Below are 18,989 nucleotides of genomic sequence, written 5' to 3'. Positions count from 1 at the left end.
TTTAGACCAAATTTACAATATGCTCAAAGGCAGCTTTAGGCCAAACTCAGTTCAATGTAACAAAAGTAAGTTGTTAAAGTTCGAATTCGTATTATTTTACTCACCTCTGTGTATGCCATGATCACCTGATTCTGATTTAGTTTTAAAATACAAAATTCTGAAATGTGGTACAATAAAGTAGTATACTCACTTATTTAACCTCAAAATTATTCCTGTGAAAACTAATAATTTGCTTGTGTCTTGATGGTTCCTAGGTGTCTTGGAATGACTTGACTCAGAGACTGGCTAATAAGTGATAGGAAATGACCTCAGAGGGAGTATATGCTAGTGTGTGGTGTAACCATCCTTCACCTCTCTGGCCAAAAGAGAAGCAGAAGAGGCCCAAAGAGACATCTCTGGCCAACTGCTGCTTTTTGAAAATCTCTCATCAGCATTCCCACTTAGGTGGAAGCTTTTTCTATAGTCACAGAAAGTGAAGATGTGGATGAATAATCTATCCTATCCAATCTATGTGTCTATCCATATCTGTCAAATGGCCTAAAGGGATAATGAGAGCTGGCTAGGTTTTCTGCCATCATGCAAAGAACACATCTTTATATAACACACCTGAATCAAGGTAGACCTACAGTTATGGGGTCGATATATAGAGATTAGAAAATTTATAGTATGCTAACCCAAGAGTAGTCCCATGAATTCTACAAATATAATAAAAGTCAATGATAAAGAAAATTTTAAATATCTACAGGGGTTATCTGTCTATATTAGGTTTCCAACTTGTATGGCCAACCTCTATTCCCAACACACATACACACCCTACACAATCACAATCACACTGCTCCCATCACCCCACTGTACTCCATTCCTCCTAAGTTCAACATAATCTTGGTTTCTCTGTATCACTTTGGACTTTCACTTCATTTCTTTTTTTTTTTTTTTCAAATTGAAGAAGAGTTAGTTGTCTATTTAAAAAAATCAGATAGTTTATAATTAAAATAATTATCAAGATACTTTGGGACTATCACTCAATGAATGAGTGAGTATGCATTTTATTTTGATTTGCATTTTAAGATATTAGGTGACTCAATTGGTCATTTTGTTACCTCCTTCACCCACAGCTCCCTGAGCCATCTCACTTGCAGGAGAGCATTAGTTTAGTTGTACCTGTACAGACATTTTTACTTGTTTGTTTGTTTGTTGGTGTATGTACTCTCTTAACTTGTGGGGTTCTTTTTGAGTAACTTTTCTAATTTCAAAAATGGTGACATCCCCTTGGTCCTGTAACATGTTAAAACAATAACAAAGTCTTGTCTAATTTTGAGTACCACTGAGAACATAGATTTCCTAGTAACCTATGAAATGTATATTATGTACATGTAACTAGAGATATCTCAATTAATCTAAACCTGAGTTTTTAATATATATTCTATATAAAATATTCACTTCTATGACCAGAGGAAAGGGTGCAGCCTAGAGAAGAGAAGAGCTCTGTTTTAAGGGAAGCTATGTAGCCAAATGCCTAAAGAAAATGAACAACTATTTTATGGATTTAATTGAATGTAGCATATTACTCCCAAATGTTATGGCCAAAGGACTTGATGTATTAAAAAGTAGAATTAGGCAGGAAAAAAAAGAGACAACTCTATCATCAAAGTGGCATTCTCTATGTAGAAGCAAACCAATCCAATCTGTCACTGATTCCTCAATTAACTATAGCACGTCTTAACTCCATATTTTGGCTCACAGTATGTCTTGATGTTATGTGTTGTTGGGAAACTTGTTACTGATGCATGAGTGTGCTCTCTGTTCAGACTGTTTCTAATATATAATTTCCTTGTCCAGTGTGCTTTCAATAAGGGTACCTAATTCTTTGAGCATAGTTTGTCAGAATGATGCAAATAAAGATGTGGACTATATATTTATTTATTAAAAGATATTATCCTGCAAAACCACCATCCTTATAACAGTTGCTATAATGGATAGGACAATATGATTATTATTTTCCTGACAAAATGGAATCTTTAGCTTAAATAAGCAATAGGAAGGAATGGGTAATCTAGCAGGAATAGTCCTCTGCCGAGATCCCTTTTGTGGGGGATATGTTTACAGGTTTTGACCTGGAAAATCTCCCGATGTAAGAAGCTCTCCCTATCCACTCCTCACCCCATCCTCCAGTTACAAAGGCTTTGTTCCTCCAATAAAGAAATATTAATGCACAGACATTTCTTTAAATATGATTTTGTGTCTTAATGTGTTTTGCCAAGCCTCCTTTCCCCAAAAAATAGTAGTAGAGTAATAAAACTTGGGAAAATGTATATCCTTCTTAAAAAAAAAAAAAAGAAATCTCAGAAGCACAGGCTAAAGAATTGCAATGGCCCCATTAGATAGTCAAACACACTGGAGCCTCCTAACAATGGGCTGAGGCATGAAAGATCCCTGCGCTGAAAGATGGACACTACTTTCAATTTCGTAGACTACTTTCCGTAAGAAGCAAAGAGAAGGAATCAGAAAATTGCCCAGCTTCCATGCACTCCATTTGGACTTAAGCAGTACATTTGCTTTTGAACTGTCAAGCTTCAGTCTCAGTCTCCAGGGTGCCCACTTCCCTTGTTATGTGTGAACCTTTCCTTGTAGACACCTGTTGGGGACTGTATTAATAAGACGTATTGTAGAAAAAGAAAACACATTTTCCAAGCCAAGAAGGCGAGAGCTACTTTTTTCTAGGGCCCTTGTTAATCTTTGAAAGCCCAGCATCTTCTGAGGCAGAACAAAGGCAACACAGGTGTAAATTCTTATTTTTTTCCCCCCACTCCACAAGGAAAACGTTATTGATGTGTCAGTGTTCAGCTACATTTCTCTTAGGAGAAGCAATAGAATATTTCTTCCTTCTGTCCTAAGGTTTTAGAACTTGATTCCCATTGCTTTCTAGCATCATTCTAAATAGAACCCCACTGGTTGGCCACGGCCAGAATTAGCTTGAATGGTACCTGTTATTGAAAGGGAGTCTGTATTTGTGGTAATACAGAGAATGCCAGTTTAGAAATGAGCCTGATTGCATGGTTCATTTTGTTCTCCTTTGTAGAGCCAGGCTGCGGCCCACTACAAAGGCACGAAACATGCCAAGAAGCTCAAAGCACTGGAAGCCATGAAAAATAAGCAGAAATCTGTAACTTCCAAGGACAGCGCAAAGACTACCTTCACCTCCATCACTACCAATACCATCAATACCAGCTCTGACAAAACAGGTTAAGCGATGATCTTTGTTGTTGTTGTCCTTGTCATTGTTTGGGGGTTCCCTCCCTTGTCTAACCCCATGTGTGTTTACTTATGTATCTGCCACATTAATTCACACTTGAACCATCTCTCTGTAGAATTGTGATTGTTTCCCCTCATTTTTCCAATGTCCTTAAGAGATTAAGATAATTGCTAGTTATATTCCAGATTTTGCATTTTGAAAGAGTCCTATGGCTGTTTTAGAGCAACACAATAATCGTAAAAGGCATTTGAAGCCGTGTCCACCGTAATGCTTTTTGAGAAGTGAACCTTTTCCATGTGTAGCGTTTGCATCTTGTATGCAGCACCTTAGCTTATTTATACCTGCATGGCAGATTTGATTTAACTGTGAGTACACAGCAAAGTATGCTAAATGAATCGAGAAGGCCCCAATAAGGGCATTATTACTGACAGGCTTTATTCTCATAAATTCCAAACACTGCATTGTTTTAAGTAGTGGCTGTGTGATTCTGGGCTTGTTATGGCTGGGTAACCTTCCCTCTACATACACAGGTAAGTGTTATTGATACCAATTACTCTTTTTAACAGAGTCTTCACAGTGAAATAATGGCCTCTGAAAGGCCCCTTGGGATAGCTTCTGCAAACGACCAGCTTATCCATGGGAGGGGAAGCCAGTGGGGTTTCCCTAAGCTGGCATTTTAAATATAAGGCCACTGGTCCTCAGATTTCACATAAAAAGAAATCCTGTGTGCTTCATGGCTGTACCTTTAATAAGTCACTTCCTAGAAAACAAGGGCTGGTACCTGTCAATTGTTTTCCAGTCCATGCAGATGGCGATGGTGAGGAAATGTTCGCGTTGTCGATGATGGTAATGTCTTAACTAGAATAGAATCTTCTGGCCATCACTGATGCAAATATAAAATTATAAACAGTGAACAAATAGAACAGATTGAAACAACTTTATTACACATATAGGTTCTTCCAAGCGTCTGAGGTAATGCTTTCTCCCATGTGAATCTATAAGGGATAATGATTTTTCTCTCTGAGTTCCCATGGTACATTGCATGTCCTTTACCCAGGTATTATTGGTAGGTGTATCATGCCCCTCTTCCTGAGAACCCTGTGTACTCCCCAAGGCTGAGTGCATCTGTCATCTTTGTCCCCTGGCACCTGGTCTGGCATGGTGCAGGTGCTGAGTAAAATGTCTATCTACATTTTCTTTCACCACTCTGACTCTCTGATTTATCCAAGTTTGTGCCACCATGTACTAAAGGGGAAAAAGGAAATGCTGTCATATTTACTTCTTTTGTATCCAGAGCAAGACTTGGATTATGCCATTTTATTAATCTAACTGTAAAACCTTATAGGAAATGCATTTGTCTTTAATAACTGAAGACTCTCTGCTTTATTTGGGGAGGGAGGCTCTAGGGGAATGAGTGGTAATGAAGCAAATGAGTATAATTTCTGCTCTCAGATATCGGGCACAGATGGGGACTCCAAAGCCATACTTGACATAGAGAAATGCATAAATCTTTCTAATGCAAACAAAGTAATAGGTAGGGAGAACAAAGAGGTGAGTTTCATGTAAAGGGCTAGAATAATATCTTTGGTTTTGCCCCTAATTTTTTCTACCCCTAGATATTTTTATCAAAAATGGATATTTGGGTTATCTTAACTTCTTTTTAAAATGCAAAAGAAAAATCCTGTTAAGGATGCACATTATTTAAAAATATTATGTGCATGGTGAGTAGAGCTGATGACTTGGATTAGGAAAGGCTATGTGTGGTCTTTGATATGCAAGAGCATCATGAGCACAAACCCCCAGTCCCCAACTTAGAGACTGGAACGTGAAGGGTGGCGATTATCCAGGCTCTGTGCTTTTAGAAATTGAATAGTAACAAATTTTGGATTCGGCTATGGAAGAGAAACCACCTAAAATAAACATGTCAGAACTTACCTAAGGGTGTAAATGACGTTGAAATGGTGAAACACCCTTTTAAGTTGGATCTAGAAAAAATTCCAGAAGGTCAGAAGGGATGGTACAGTCTGTAAAGTTAGTGCAAGTATCCTAAAGCCAAAGGAAGTAAGCCAGGGGTCTTAGGAAGGATGCTGCTTTCCTAATCCACAAGAACTTAGAAAAAAACAAGCCATATAGATGGAGAGACTATATGAGAAGTTTTAAGTTGAATTCTGTCTTTAAACTGGAATTTCCACAAAACTATCTATGAGAAGTAGCCCAAGAAAGCTGCAGCCATTCCATGGTTTCTCATCCCATTTGTACTACAATATAAATCGGAGGTGCCAAGGCTGACAAATTTGAGACTTCTCAAAAAAATTACCTATTCTTTTTATTACTGCCTATTTTTCCATATGGGCTAGGAGTACAACCCTAAAAACAAAATAAGTCTCTGAGCCAGGTGCAATGGTACATGCCAGCTACTCGAGAGGCTGAGGAGAGAGGATTACTTGAGCCCAGGAGTTAGAGCCCAGTCTGGGCAACATAGTGAGACACCATCTAAAAAAAAAAAGAATCTCTGAGATAGTTTCCTAGAATGGTTAAACAATTAAACACTTGGCCGAAGCAGAGGGAAATAAAAGTCTAGAATTAAAGATCAAATAGTCTTACATAATAAAAAAATTTAATTCTTCTTAATGCACAAGGCTGCTTTATGATTTGTGGAGTTATCCATATAGATAAGATAGTGATGTATTAGATCTCATTTTACTAAATCATTTCAATAAAAATAATTATGTGGAAAAAAAATCCTATTATATACTATATATATTTTTTTAAAAAAACTAATTTCTTTGAAAAATGCTAAGCATGAGATGAGAACCCTCAGGAAGGGTTGGGGCAATAGTTGTGAAATGGGCAAGAAATGGTATGGACTAGAATTAGAAAATTCATTTTGGGGTTTTCTCTAACATACAAGATATGTATTACTCATAAACAAATTGTCATACACTTAATAAAAAGATAATTTTTATTGCTAATTCTCCTTAAATTCCTAAGTCATATATTAATTATTAATACAAATAGTTTTATTTACTGCTGTGGGGTAACAAACATGTCTAAACAACCTATTGGGTAGGCTCCTATTCACTAACTTTATGACCTTGTTTTATTTTCCCCATAGTCCGTGTCACTGTACATGCTGAAGTAGTGTGCTGAGGGTGGAATTCAGTTATCAACCACTGACTGCTCATAGAAAGCCTAGTTCATCTATCTCTGGGCAAGAAGATGCTCCCCAAGCATAATTTTAGTTCTTGTGATCTAATGAGAAGTGTTAGGTTGGTGAATTTACACGAAAGAAAAATTTACAGGCGAAAGTGATATTTTCAACAGGGCCAAGCTGATGAAGCAACCACTGTGTGGACACCACCCCAGTTCCCTGGCAGAGGGTCATGAATCAACAAGCTCTTAAAATCTTTTAGTGAAGGTGACACATAATATTCCTGTCACTTTTCACTGGCAAGTCTCATGGCCAAGCATGATTACAATGGAGCAGGGAAGAATAATTCTTCTCCAGGGAGGGGAAACAGACACTGGTGAAACAATAATATGACATTCTACCCTGGTTTCAACTATCTCTTATGCTTAGATGTCACCATATTCTCTAGCTCTGTCCTTCTGCTAAGCTCAAACCAGCTTTTACATGGCCTGTTGCCCACTTCCTTGGGTGGTTTTCCAGCATCCATATTTAACAAGAAAAAAAAATTGTCCTCATCTTGACCATCATCCCCAACTTTCTCTCCATCCTTTCTTTCCTAGTTGTATTTTTGTCCTGCATTTCACATATTTGAAAGCTTTTTAATTGACTTTGTTTCTTCTGTCTCATTCCATACATCTATTTGGTTAGTGAAATTGACTTCTTTCCCATTTCCTGGAAAATATCTTTTATACATTGTTACCATCCATATCCTGGCCTTGTAGGTGTGTGCCTTGCCTGTACAATTGCCCTAGCCTCCGTGCAGGTACAAATGCTTCCACCTTTGTGCTTTGACAGCAATATCCTTAATTCTACCCTCCAGTTGTGCTACACGGTGAATAAATCACATCTATTACCTGTTTAGAAACCTTTCTGCTAGACCTCATAATCACAACCCAGTCCAAACTTATCTTCTACTTTTCTCCTGCAATATTCTTCACCAAAGGTACACTGAATTTTTCCAACTTTATTATACTGTTTTTCTAAATCTCTCTTTTCAAAGTCTAACTCTCACTTTTCTCTTCTTCCTCCTGTCTATGAACTTCTATAAGGATCCATTCCTTTCTAGCCACCCTATCATATTCTTGTTAAAATATAGTTTTTGTATGTTTTTATCCTCTCCCGTTGCTAAATGCCATGCTATTTGAGAGTGCATGCATGATTAATCATTTTATATAGTTTTTCTTTATAGAGTACTTTTTATACAAAGGATAATGAGGAAACAGTTTTAAAACTTGGATTAATCAGTTTTGTGGGTTTCATTTTCTTGAATTGTCAAGCTTTAGATGTTATGCACAGATGGTTTCATAAGAGAATGATAGTTCTCATTAATACAAGGGATTCTTTGATATTGGTCATCAAATTTCAGAGTTGCAAATTTTAATAAATGGTGTCAAGTCTAACCTCTAAGGGAATTTGTTGTTGTCGTTTTGTTTTTTGAGATTCTGTAGTTGCACAAGTAAAAACACTTGGCATTTTTAATGGCCCTTCAGTGACTATCAATCAGGAGTTAATTAGCCTATTGAGTATATGGATTTACTTTAGTCATCTAATTGGCAAGGTCTGAGAATATTTCTCTCTGGTTCTATTACATAATTCTCTTTATCAAGTCTCAGTGAATTGCAAATATATTCATCAGATAAAGCTACTAAATTACAATTTAAGTTTGCACTTTTCACTCTTATGACTCAGTCTTCTTTGTATTCATTTTTCCTTTTTTTAATTTTAAAATTTTAATCCAGTGATGTTGTACTCATCAGACTCAAAGGTGCCAAGAGTGGAATGCTTTTGAATCTATTGTTGAGAAAATCAATGAATGCAAAAGAACACTTATTTGCTGTGGATTAATAATTGACTCTACCTGTTTATTGGAATCCACATGATTTATTCAGGGACTTAGAATAATAAAGAGACTTTTCTAGTGACAAAAATGATGTCTGATGGAAAATGATAACCAGTGACTGAAACAAACACATCAGGAAACAAAGCCTCATGGGAAAGCCAGTCCATCCCAAGGCCACCAATCTGAGTTCTTTCTTTTCCTACACATTGCCCTTCTGGACCAGCTGTTTGCGCCAGGCCCAGAGCCAGGCAAAGCTAGTTGCACATATTTTTTTTCTTTTTGGTTTAGGTAGAAGCCAAATCATGACAATGGTGAACAGGTTTGATAAAGCTGGTAGATGAATGGTTTGGAAGGAAAAAAACAACCTCAATGCCATTTAGAAGGTGAACAGACAAGTATGAATCAGCTTTTCTTTCTGTTTTCATAAGGAAGGTAGAGAAAGTGTTGCTTTTTAAAATTAGGCTTCAAAAAAATTCAAAATATTCCCAAATATTGACAATTATAACAAAATACAATCTTCAGAAAGCCATCTATCTCTTGTGTATGTATTATATTTGTATATATAATATAGTATGGTGTATATTATATATAAATATTATACACATATATTTATCTATATGCAAGATATTGTCTTCAGTGCCCATTCCTGTAGAAATATTCTATTACACCAGGGTCTTCACAATCAGCAATGTACATTTTTCTAAATAAGAGGTACAAATGCTTTTGTTGGTTATGATTCTATAGCTTTGTTGAAGTTTAAGAGGTAATATAAAGTCATTTGAAAAGGGACACATTTCCATCAGCTGTTAGAGATTTGGTGCACCTATGTACAAATGCCCCTCTTAGCACGGTGGAAATCGTGCTAGCCCCTGGGTCTTTTCTTTTCTGATCCGTTCTCCCCAAACAAAGCCTCCCTGGGACAATCACTCCCATGATAAAAGACTCCACATGCATCTTGGTGCAGGATTTGAAGCATCATTGTGAGACCATTTGTGCCTAAAGTGCTTTTTCTTTTCTTAGCACTGGCTCATGACATGCTTCAGATTGGTCAAAGAAAGAGATTTTATCAAGTGTTCCCTTCTCAAGATGTGTAATAAGTGCCAGCAGAGTGTGCTGGTAGCAGATCTTTAGAGAGATTGAAAAAGAAGGGAAATTCAGAAGTGGGAAAAAAGTTAACACTTATTTGAATATTGTGGTTTTAGGATCTTTGTATGTGAATCAGTGACGATAAACTGTATATTAGGGGTGACACGGAAATAACATAAAATATTCTATCCTGTTCTTTTTTTGTGCATGAGGCAATCATGATGAATAGTATTTTGCTGGTTCAATTAGGCTGTTAAAAGTTTTGACCTAGATAAGTTACATAAAACTGCTTCTTGAATCACAGGAGAATTTCACAATAAATTCGTCATCTTGACAAGAACATGCTGTCTTCCACAGCATAATGAATGAGTGAGGTTGTAAGGATCTAAACCTCCTAAAGGACCTGTCATGCTGCTTTGTTTGGGTGTTGGTGTATGGTGTTCAAGATAAGAAGGGAATTAAGACTAAATTGATAAGCTAGTACATAATTTTATATTATAGTCTAAAAACAACCTGATTCCTCACCTGTGTGTGTGCATGTATATGCTATAGAGAAGTGCCAACCTTTCTGGTACCAGGGACTGGTTGCATGGAAGACAATTTTTCCATGGATCAGGGGAAGCGGGTTAGGGGGTATGAGGTGGAGCTCAGGCAGTAATGCCAGTGATGTGGAGTGCCTGTAAATACAGATGAAGCTTTTGGTCTTTGCTCCTCATCTGCCTGCCACTCACCCACTGCTGTGCAGCCCCATGGCTTGGTTCCTAAGTTTAACGGAAGGCAGTTTTTCCCAGGGCAGGGCAGAGGCGAGAGGAAGTGGGGAGAGGCAGAGCCTGTACAGTCAGTTCCTAACAGGCTGGGACCAGTACTGGTCCACAGCCTGGGGCTTGGGGACTGTAGTGGGAGAGGAGGGAAACCTTTCCCTCTACACTCTGAGGGTTCAATAATTGAATCTATGAAATAAGCTAATGGTATGTTATTAATAGCAGAAAAGATATACAGATTTATTACTTGCACAGGACATTATGTGAAAAAAAAAAGTAAGATCTAGTTGCTTCATAGGGAAGAGTAGAGCTGGGATATAGGTGACTTCGAGAAGAGTAAATGATTTTGGGGGAAGTGGAATGGGCTCCCAGAAGAATAGGTGATAACCTGTGACAAAGTCTGTCTGGGTGTGGCATCAATTTCCAGTCCCTTCTCCTGTGCTAAGAGTTAATCTGCCCTGGTTGATTAGATTCCTAGACAAGGGCTTGATGACAGTTAAGTTCCTTTTGGAGGATCTGTCCCTAGGCAGATAAGAGGAGTTCAGGGAAGGCCTCTCCCTGCATTTTTTTGCTTCTCCCCAGTTGCCTTCAGTGTGAAGTAATCAGCCACCAAAGTGACATATTTGGGAGCAGCATTTCCTGAACTCCTTGAATGCATATGCATTTCTATATATGTGTGTATATTGTGTGTATGTGACTTTCTTAACCAGAAATTTCAAATCTATAAAATAAATGATAAGCTGAACACCTAACCACTATTTAAAATATAACAGGCATCTGGACTAAATTTAAAAATTAAATGAAAACTCCACGTGTTATTTTCTATAGGCGCAAACACTTCTGGAAAAATCTGTGTTTATATGGTGTTTGGGTGTGTTTATGGAGCGTCCTTCCCCCCAACCCCCATTTTATGCCATTCTTAGGGATTGAGTAGACAAACTCTTATATAATGAAATATTTCCACTGCAAAATAATGATCCTTAAAGTTGGAAGTCTTAAATACAACAAAAGGGTTGAACAACAATTAAATATGACAGAAATGTGAAATGAGCACCTGTAGAAACAAAGGACAATTAGAAAAGTTTGTCTCCAATGTGGAAAAGTGAAGGGGTTGATCTCTATTAGTAACAGACATAAAATATGAAACAAAACATATTAATAGCACATTTCTTGCAATTGGGAAACATAAAGCTTGTACTGAGTTCTTAGTAAAAACAAAACCCAAACTGAGAGGGAGATTTGAATTAAGAATTACACTTGCAATTATCTTCTATCAATTCCAAACTCCTGAACATGATGTCAGAACTGTTTGGTGATCTAGCTCTTGCCTATCATTTCTGCCAGTCCTCCACATTTCTTCTCAACTCCAGTACAACAAAATCACTTGAGGATTTTAAGCAAGGTGTATACGTTGTTTTGCCTGAAATGATCCTTTATTATACCTTACCCGACCCCATGCATAACATACTGATGTATGGAAGAATGCACATGCTGTGTGCCAATTGATATGTGGCTGGGTGCACAGAAACATGTACAGATTCATTCATGCTTTTATGTGGCTGATTCCTATTGCCAAGTTTCTGTGTAAACTTGGTTCTAGCACCTATTGAAATTGTATATATCCCTGCTTTAAAGCACCTTGAAATTTTTAGCTCTTGATGGAGCATATACCTTAATTCCATAAATCTTTATTCTAGCAACTAATGGTTTTATATTAAAAATAATAAATAGTATTATATAATTTTTCTTTTCAGGAGTGCCAATAATTCTTTTAGTAGTAAAAACGAACACATTCCAAAATATATAGGAACAATTTGAATGCATATAGTCCATAAGTTTTACTAATTGAACTTTATTGCATTTCACTACTTTATGGTACAAATCAAAGGTATTAACCAGTGTAACTCAAGAGTTTGAATGTGCAGCCACTGGGCTGAGCAATTCCCAGAGACAGCGTAAAATTAAGTTGCTATTTTAATTATCATAATTGCATTCAGATTCATCATTAAATTACTGTGCTACTTCAGTTTCTAATGAGAGTGAAGAACATTTTTAAAAGCTCTATTGAGTCAAACTGAATATGTATCCAACTTTAAGTTATAACATTGATATCGGGTTAAATTTGAGGGCAGAAAGCCTATTAACTCCATGAGTAGAGTCCATTTCATTCTGCCAGTGCACAGCCAGTCTCTGGTCTGCTTTCCTTTTGTTGTGACTGAGTTTGGGGGCAACCTTGACAATATTTTACACTTACGTGAAAATCAAATCAGTCACCCTCAAACTAATATTTGGAACCGGGCCAAAATCCAGGGTAAAGTCAGAATGTGTACCAGTAATGATACTGTCCCATTTAGACCTGATTTTATTTTTTGCCCAACCTTCTATTTCCCTACCAGTTTGCTAGTAGAATTACATAAAACCAGAAAATAAATAAATAAATAATGGTTTTCTTTCATGCTGCCTATGACATAGAAGAGGTTGTGGAAAAGGAAAACTTTCCCACCCTTCACTGAAATAGTCAGAGATTTCATAGTCTGATTCATGAACTTTAGGATATTAATTTGCCCCTTTATCTATCCATTCATTCATTCCCACGCTTACATCTACAAATATTTTTTACAATATTAAGATATTGCAGCAATGAAAACTAAAATGTAGAATAGGAATTCTACCCTCAAGGTGTCTTCAGTCTGGTTGGGAAAACAAGATACATACATATACGTAAAATATAATCCAGGTTAGGGAATGATTTGTTGGGAGGAAATAGCAGATATAGTGCCATGAAAGTCTAGAGCAACTGAAATGACCCTTTCCTATGAGGGAGGTGGAGGGAACACAAGTATTATTAACCAGCATGTGTTAAACTCAGTGTCAAGGGTATGTAATCCCTAAAATAACTCCTTTGATGAAATATTTCATTTAGTCAACATTTGGTGAGTACTCAGTATTTGCTAGTCAGTAGATGTAGCACCTGTCCTTCTTGTAAGGGCCAAGGGGAAAGGTCCCTGAAAAATCAACTCACAAAACACAGATTAATTGGAGAAAAGGCATTCAAATTTATTTAACCTATATATACATGAGACTTCAGAGTGAAAATTCAACCCCCAGTGGGATGCAGGAGCTTATATACCACATAGACCCTGCAGACAGAATGGGGACTTGGATCCTGGCAAAACAGGTTATGGGAAGTGGAGGGAAGAGGAATTCTGTTGAAGGACAATAAATGATTACCAGAGAGATTTTAGTGGGCTTGAAAAACGTACAGTGGTCTGGGACAAAGTCTGATGGGCCCACAGAACAAAACAGTGGTTTATGACAAAAGTCTGCCCAGCTTTCTTGACAGACTTAGTCTTGCTTCCTGTGTTATGGGTTCAGTTAATCAAAACTCAGGAAGGGACAAGAGGTAATTATTTTCTTCTTTGGTAAGTCTGGACTTCAGATATATAAGGAACTTCAGAGAGCAACTTTATCCTACGATGCTTTGGGAGAGGCAGTGCGGGAGGGGAAGAAGGTCCCAGAGACCTTGAGGCTTCTTCAGTTCAGCATGTCATAATGCCATATTTTGGAGTATTGGTTTCTGAGTCCCAGCATCCTCTAGTGACTGATCTGATGGAGGAGACAGAGAACAAAATGTTGCAATAAAATGGCTTAGAAGTTTTATGCTGGAGGCTTGTGAAGGTCATGAGAGCACCCAACTTTTACAAGTAGACATTCTTAAATTTACGGTTTAAAAAATAAACAGGTTGTGAGTTAAGACTTGTCCAAGGTCAGCAAATTTGTAAGAAGCAGAGTAGGATTTGAACTGAACTCTGATTCCTCCCATGGCTTCTGCCTTGCTGTCTCCTGTTAGGCAGCAAAACACTTAATACTCTCATAATCCTCATTAGCCCTAAACCCAGTTTTGGTTGCTAACCGATATCACAGTGTCTGCTACATAATTTGAGGTAGTTCCTCTCTTTTAGCAAAACCCTCAAATGCCTTGAAGAGTATTTCTATAAACACTTGTCTTTGCGTATCAGACCTTGGACCTGTTAACATATTTTCATGTGTATGTCTGCCCACACTTTATGCTCTTCACCTTCCTATTGTGGTTCTCTCCTGCTGGAAGCTGGTAAGAGAAGATAATTTCAAGGGCCAAGGCCAAAGCTTTTTGTTGGCTTTCATTTTGTTAATGGAAATCATGCTATTATTTTTATTGTCTTGCCAGACAGAAAAACTTTGTGTGTTATTGGAAAGCAACATCTTTGATCTCTTTGTATAAAATTTATAGTAGATAATTTAGAATTTGCATGAGAAACCATTTCAACTTTGGTTTTTCTGTTTATGTTTGATTTTGTAATGCTGTCTAGACAATAATGGAACTCCCTATCAGAGCAAAACTCAAGTCTTAAATACAAAAAGAAAAAAAAAGTCTTTTTGTCAGTCAAATGTTAATTTTGCTGTATGAATATGCAACATTGTCAAATAAAAATACAAGATTGTCTACATTGGAAGGGATTATAGTCCTGCAGGAAATGTATTATCTCCTAGGAATTTGTCACTTAGGAAAAGTGCTTTAATTCTTCCAGGCAACTAAGATAATATTTAGTACATTAATTTTGGTAATTAAAGTCCAGTAACCTAGAAAAGATTGGTTCATAACACATAAATACATGCTTCCTCCTGCATTACTAAGACATTTTAGATCACTATATAGTGATATTTAACAATAAGATAGTGTAGTCTAGAATTCTTAAGTTTCCGTATAAAATTGTCAGACTAAACAGGAATGAAAGTATACTTTTTGTATATATAGTTTTTTAAAAATGTCAAGATGTCATCATATGAAATATTGCATTTTTATCATAATACCAGAAAAATAAAGACAGCATGTAAAAAGTTATTTGCAAGTTATTGATATCCCCATTTTAAGAGTTTGCTTTGCAGACACTATCAGAAATGAGACAGAAAAGTTATCTCTCTGTTAGTACAAATGTATCATAAATCTCTCATTTGCTAAATAGTCTAGAAAAATATGTTAGTGATGTAATATCCATCTTACAGTTATTTCCAGGAACTAATATGTATCAATTTTCATGTCTTAGTCAGGGGGAAGTACTCATTATCCTGAAGGATGAATGGACCTTAAAAATGTTTTTGATATAAAGTGCCTTGCTAGAGCAACAATAGGTGAAAACGAGTCTCTTACTTCAATGTAATCCAAGATTCTAACCAGATTATATGCTTTTGTGTTAAAGGCTGATGTAATAACTATGGTTGGAACAATGAGAGAATATTTTATTTGTCATGGCTGTGAGACCCATTGAAAACTTCTGTCCACTATTATTCTCTTTATTCAAAAGGGTCAAAGTAGCATCTACCATTAAACTTGCAGTTAATGGGGGAGGGTTTAGATAGTTTTTCTGAGTTGTACCCTGCAGAAATTTGATTTTTTAATCATGCAAAGAGTAACGAAAGAAAGAGATCAAGTGGGACTTGATTGGCAAAGTTTTAAAATAAAGAATACATTTCTAATCCATAAAGCAAACACGGTCCTTTTGTGGGCTCTTTGTCATCAAGTTGACTCAGTTTAGCTGTTAGTTTTAAGAATATTTGTCATTACATAAAAACATAAGAAAGCTTTTGTTTTATCTTCATCAAAATCCTACCAAATGCAAGTTTCTGGGAAAATAGGAGTTTCCGATTTTATTAGCCATCTTCTTACTCCAGAAAGAAAAATAATGATGTGTTGCCCTCCCTGGTTTGGTCAATGAGCATATTTGCTTTGGGGCACCTGAACGTGTGCTCAGTTCAACATTAGCATTATGGCAAATCACACATATGGCTATTTAGCATCTCTGTGGTGTATTTTTAATTTGATGAAAGTTTTACCCAAATGAATGTGTGTATGTGTAGCTTTACATTTAATGTGCAAATTAAAAGTAAAATTTGGCATAGCTGACAAGGATACAGGTATATTAGGTTGCAGAATGGTAATTATCCCTTGTTAAAAGTGAAAAAAGAAAAGAAAAGCCAACCATTTGTTTATCCCCGCAGTAGCAAAGTTTTTCCTACAAGGGTACAGGTAGTATATATTTTAGCATCTTTAGCTACTCAATTCCAACATCGTTGCATCAAATCAGCCATTGGCAATATGTAAATGAATGACCATGTGTGTGTTCCAATAAAACTTTATTTACAAAAACAGGCAGCAGGAAGCTCTAACTCAGGTGGGGCAAAGGAAATATACCTAACCTAAACATTTATACCCCTGTAATATGCTGATATATATATATATATATATATATATATATATATATATATATATATAATTTAAAGCAAAAAAAAAAAAAAAAGGCAGTAGACCTGTTTTGGCCCACGGGCCATACTTTGCAAATCCCTAGGTTAGATACTTTAAAATATTCAGCATTTCGTGATTTTTCTAATTATCTGTGTATACAAAACAAACCAAACTTGGTATTGAGAAAAAGCAATCTTTTATTATTATAATAGTATGTCTCATGATTCTGTGGTTAACCAATAGGTAGCTCTTCCTTGCATGGGGAGAGGAGTGCATCTTCTGTGGTACAGTCAAATGGCAGTTGTGTGGAATCATCTCCAACCCTTTCTCACTCACACGTCAGGCTGTTTGTTGATGCTGCCTGTTGTCTGGAACCCAGCCAGGGCTGTCATCCAGAGCACCTGCTGGTGGCCTTTCCATACACAGGGACTTTGTCACAGATTGGCATCTGGGTTACAAAACAATAGGAATGCTAAGTTTGTATTTCCTTTTGTGAGTTGGACTCCAGAGTCACAACATCATTTCACCTTACTGTAGGTTAAGACAGGCACAAGGGGAGTGGGGACAGATGCCACCTGATGATGACAGAATGACAAAGTCACATTGTAAGAAGAGCATGTGAGGTGAGAGTTATTGCTATGGCTATCTTTTGAAAATCAAATCTGCCACTGTGATATTTTATTTTTTAATTATTTTTGGATTGGAATAACAGCAATAGAAAAGGTCAGGACAGCAAGGGTTGGAGAGCAAAGGAGAAATTAGGGCAATAGGAAGGACACATCAATAGTGGTAGCTAAGATAAGCAGGAATTAAAACCTGGTTTGTATGAGGTTCAAAACAGGTTCAAAGTCATGCTTTTGAAGCAAAACATTTTAGGAACATATTTAAAGAATGGATATCTTCAAGTAGTCAGAAGAAGATTGTGAGTCCAAATCCAGACAAGCAGGGAAGAAAGTCAAAAAGAGGTCTCCATGGCCAGAAGAATGAGATGCCCTTGATACTGAGGCCACATTCTGATCCAGCCAGGAGCTTCACAATGTTCTGGAGGTCTGGAACCCATTGCCCATGAAGGACACCCTGTAGCAGAGGGCGGGGAAGATTATGAATATTTCTAGCTGGAAAAGTGCTAGTGTTGTGGTGGAGTTCAGTCCTGACAGGTGTCAAAAAAGTCAGAATCTTCCTGAAATGACTGCATTAGTAGGTGGTTTTGGCATCACGAATCCAAAAATATACAAATAGCCCATCTGGGAAGTTAAAGAAGGAAGAAAGTCTTTAAAACTCTATCCCCTAACTTCTTTCATTTTTGTGCTCAATAAGCCATTCTCTGCATTAGAGCCCTCAGAAGAGCCCTTCAGAGCATGCACCTTGATACGAGAGCCCTGAGACATCTGTTGTGCCATTTTAATCCTCTCTCTGCTATGCCCAGCCTTCTCTGTCTGTGGACCAAATGTGCCTATTTTTTGCTCCACTGATTTAACAGCCCCAGGAAAGTTGATAATGTAATCATAGAAGTTCTATCTGAGTGGAACGTCTCAAGTTTCATCTCCAGCCTTTCTGTGGGGCTCTCTGGACACTGTAGAGTCTAGCTTTTGCTGCATTCCAGCTGTTTTTGGTGCAGAACCTATTGGAATCAATCTATCCATTTGTGTATGTGTGTGTGTGTGTGTCTGTGTGTGTGTTTGTATTCCTATCCTTCTATCAACTACATGAAAAATTTGCCTTATAATTTAGCAGCATTTTAACAGGTTTTAGCCCATTAAAGTAAAAGAAAGCATTAAGTGGCATTCTTCAGCTTTTAACTGGTGAGCTTTCATCAGTTTATTAATAGACTCTAACTGCAAATGTGCTTGTTATATGCTAGGGCTTTAGACTGACTCTAGCAGCAACAGTGGTGTCCTCTGGGACTAGCAATCCAATTCTAAGTTCTTCCTCCGGTATAATGCTTTTAGACTGCTTTGGAGAAATTAAATAAATGCTGAAACTTCCCTTCTAGAGAGCTGAAACTGACTGGATTTATTTATGCTTTAAAACACCAGCCTAAGAAAACAGCCAAGACTGAAGTAGCAAATTGCCTAGTGGGTACAAGTGTATTCCAATTGCGATCTTTTAAATGTCATTTCTGTCCTATTTCTACAGAGCCATGACATTGAATGTACAGAAGGCTGAGATTCAGGGTAAATTGGAGGGATACATGTGATTTCTTATACAGAGAGTCAAATTCACTAGATTAGGGGTTTTGCCTTCATGATAGTATGGCAAAGGATTCTATTCTAAATATGTAGGTAAGGTGGGTCATAGTGGCTCACACGCCTGTAATCCTAGCACTCTGGGAGGCCAAGGCAGGAGGATCACTTGAGCTCAGGGATTCAAGACCAGCCTGAGCAAAAGTGAGAATGTGTCTCTATAAAAAAATAGAAAAATAAGTCAAGCATGGTGGGGTACACCTGTAGTCCCAGCTACTCGGGAGGTTGAGGCAAGAAGATTGTTTGTTCTCAGAAGTTTGAGGTTGCAGTGAGCTAGGACACTGCAGCACTCTAGCTAGGGTGACCTGTCTCAAAAAAAAAATGTAGGTATATGTG

General features: G+C 37.2%; 1 protein-coding gene across 2 annotated transcripts in view; it reads left to right on the top strand.

Annotated features, from left to right (window-relative positions):
- ZNF385D (zinc finger protein 385D) overlaps positions 1-18,989 on the top strand; it is an 844,414-nt gene that overhangs the window by 758,824 nt on the left and 66,601 nt on the right. For both annotated transcript variants that reach the window (XM_020290132.2, XM_012783261.3), the window contains one exon: positions 3,080-3,242. In XM_020290132.2, the coding sequence (XP_020145721.1) occupies positions 3,080-3,242 (163 nt within the window). The remainder of the gene's footprint in view (positions 1-3,079; positions 3,243-18,989) is intronic.

This window comes from Microcebus murinus, chromosome 1 (assembly GCF_040939455.1).
Source record: "Microcebus murinus isolate Inina chromosome 1, M.murinus_Inina_mat1.0, whole genome shotgun sequence".
Lineage (NCBI taxonomy): Eukaryota > Metazoa > Chordata > Mammalia > Primates > Cheirogaleidae > Microcebus > Microcebus murinus.
Note: the sequence above shows the minus strand (reverse complement) of the source record. Positions and strands in the feature narration are given on the sequence as shown.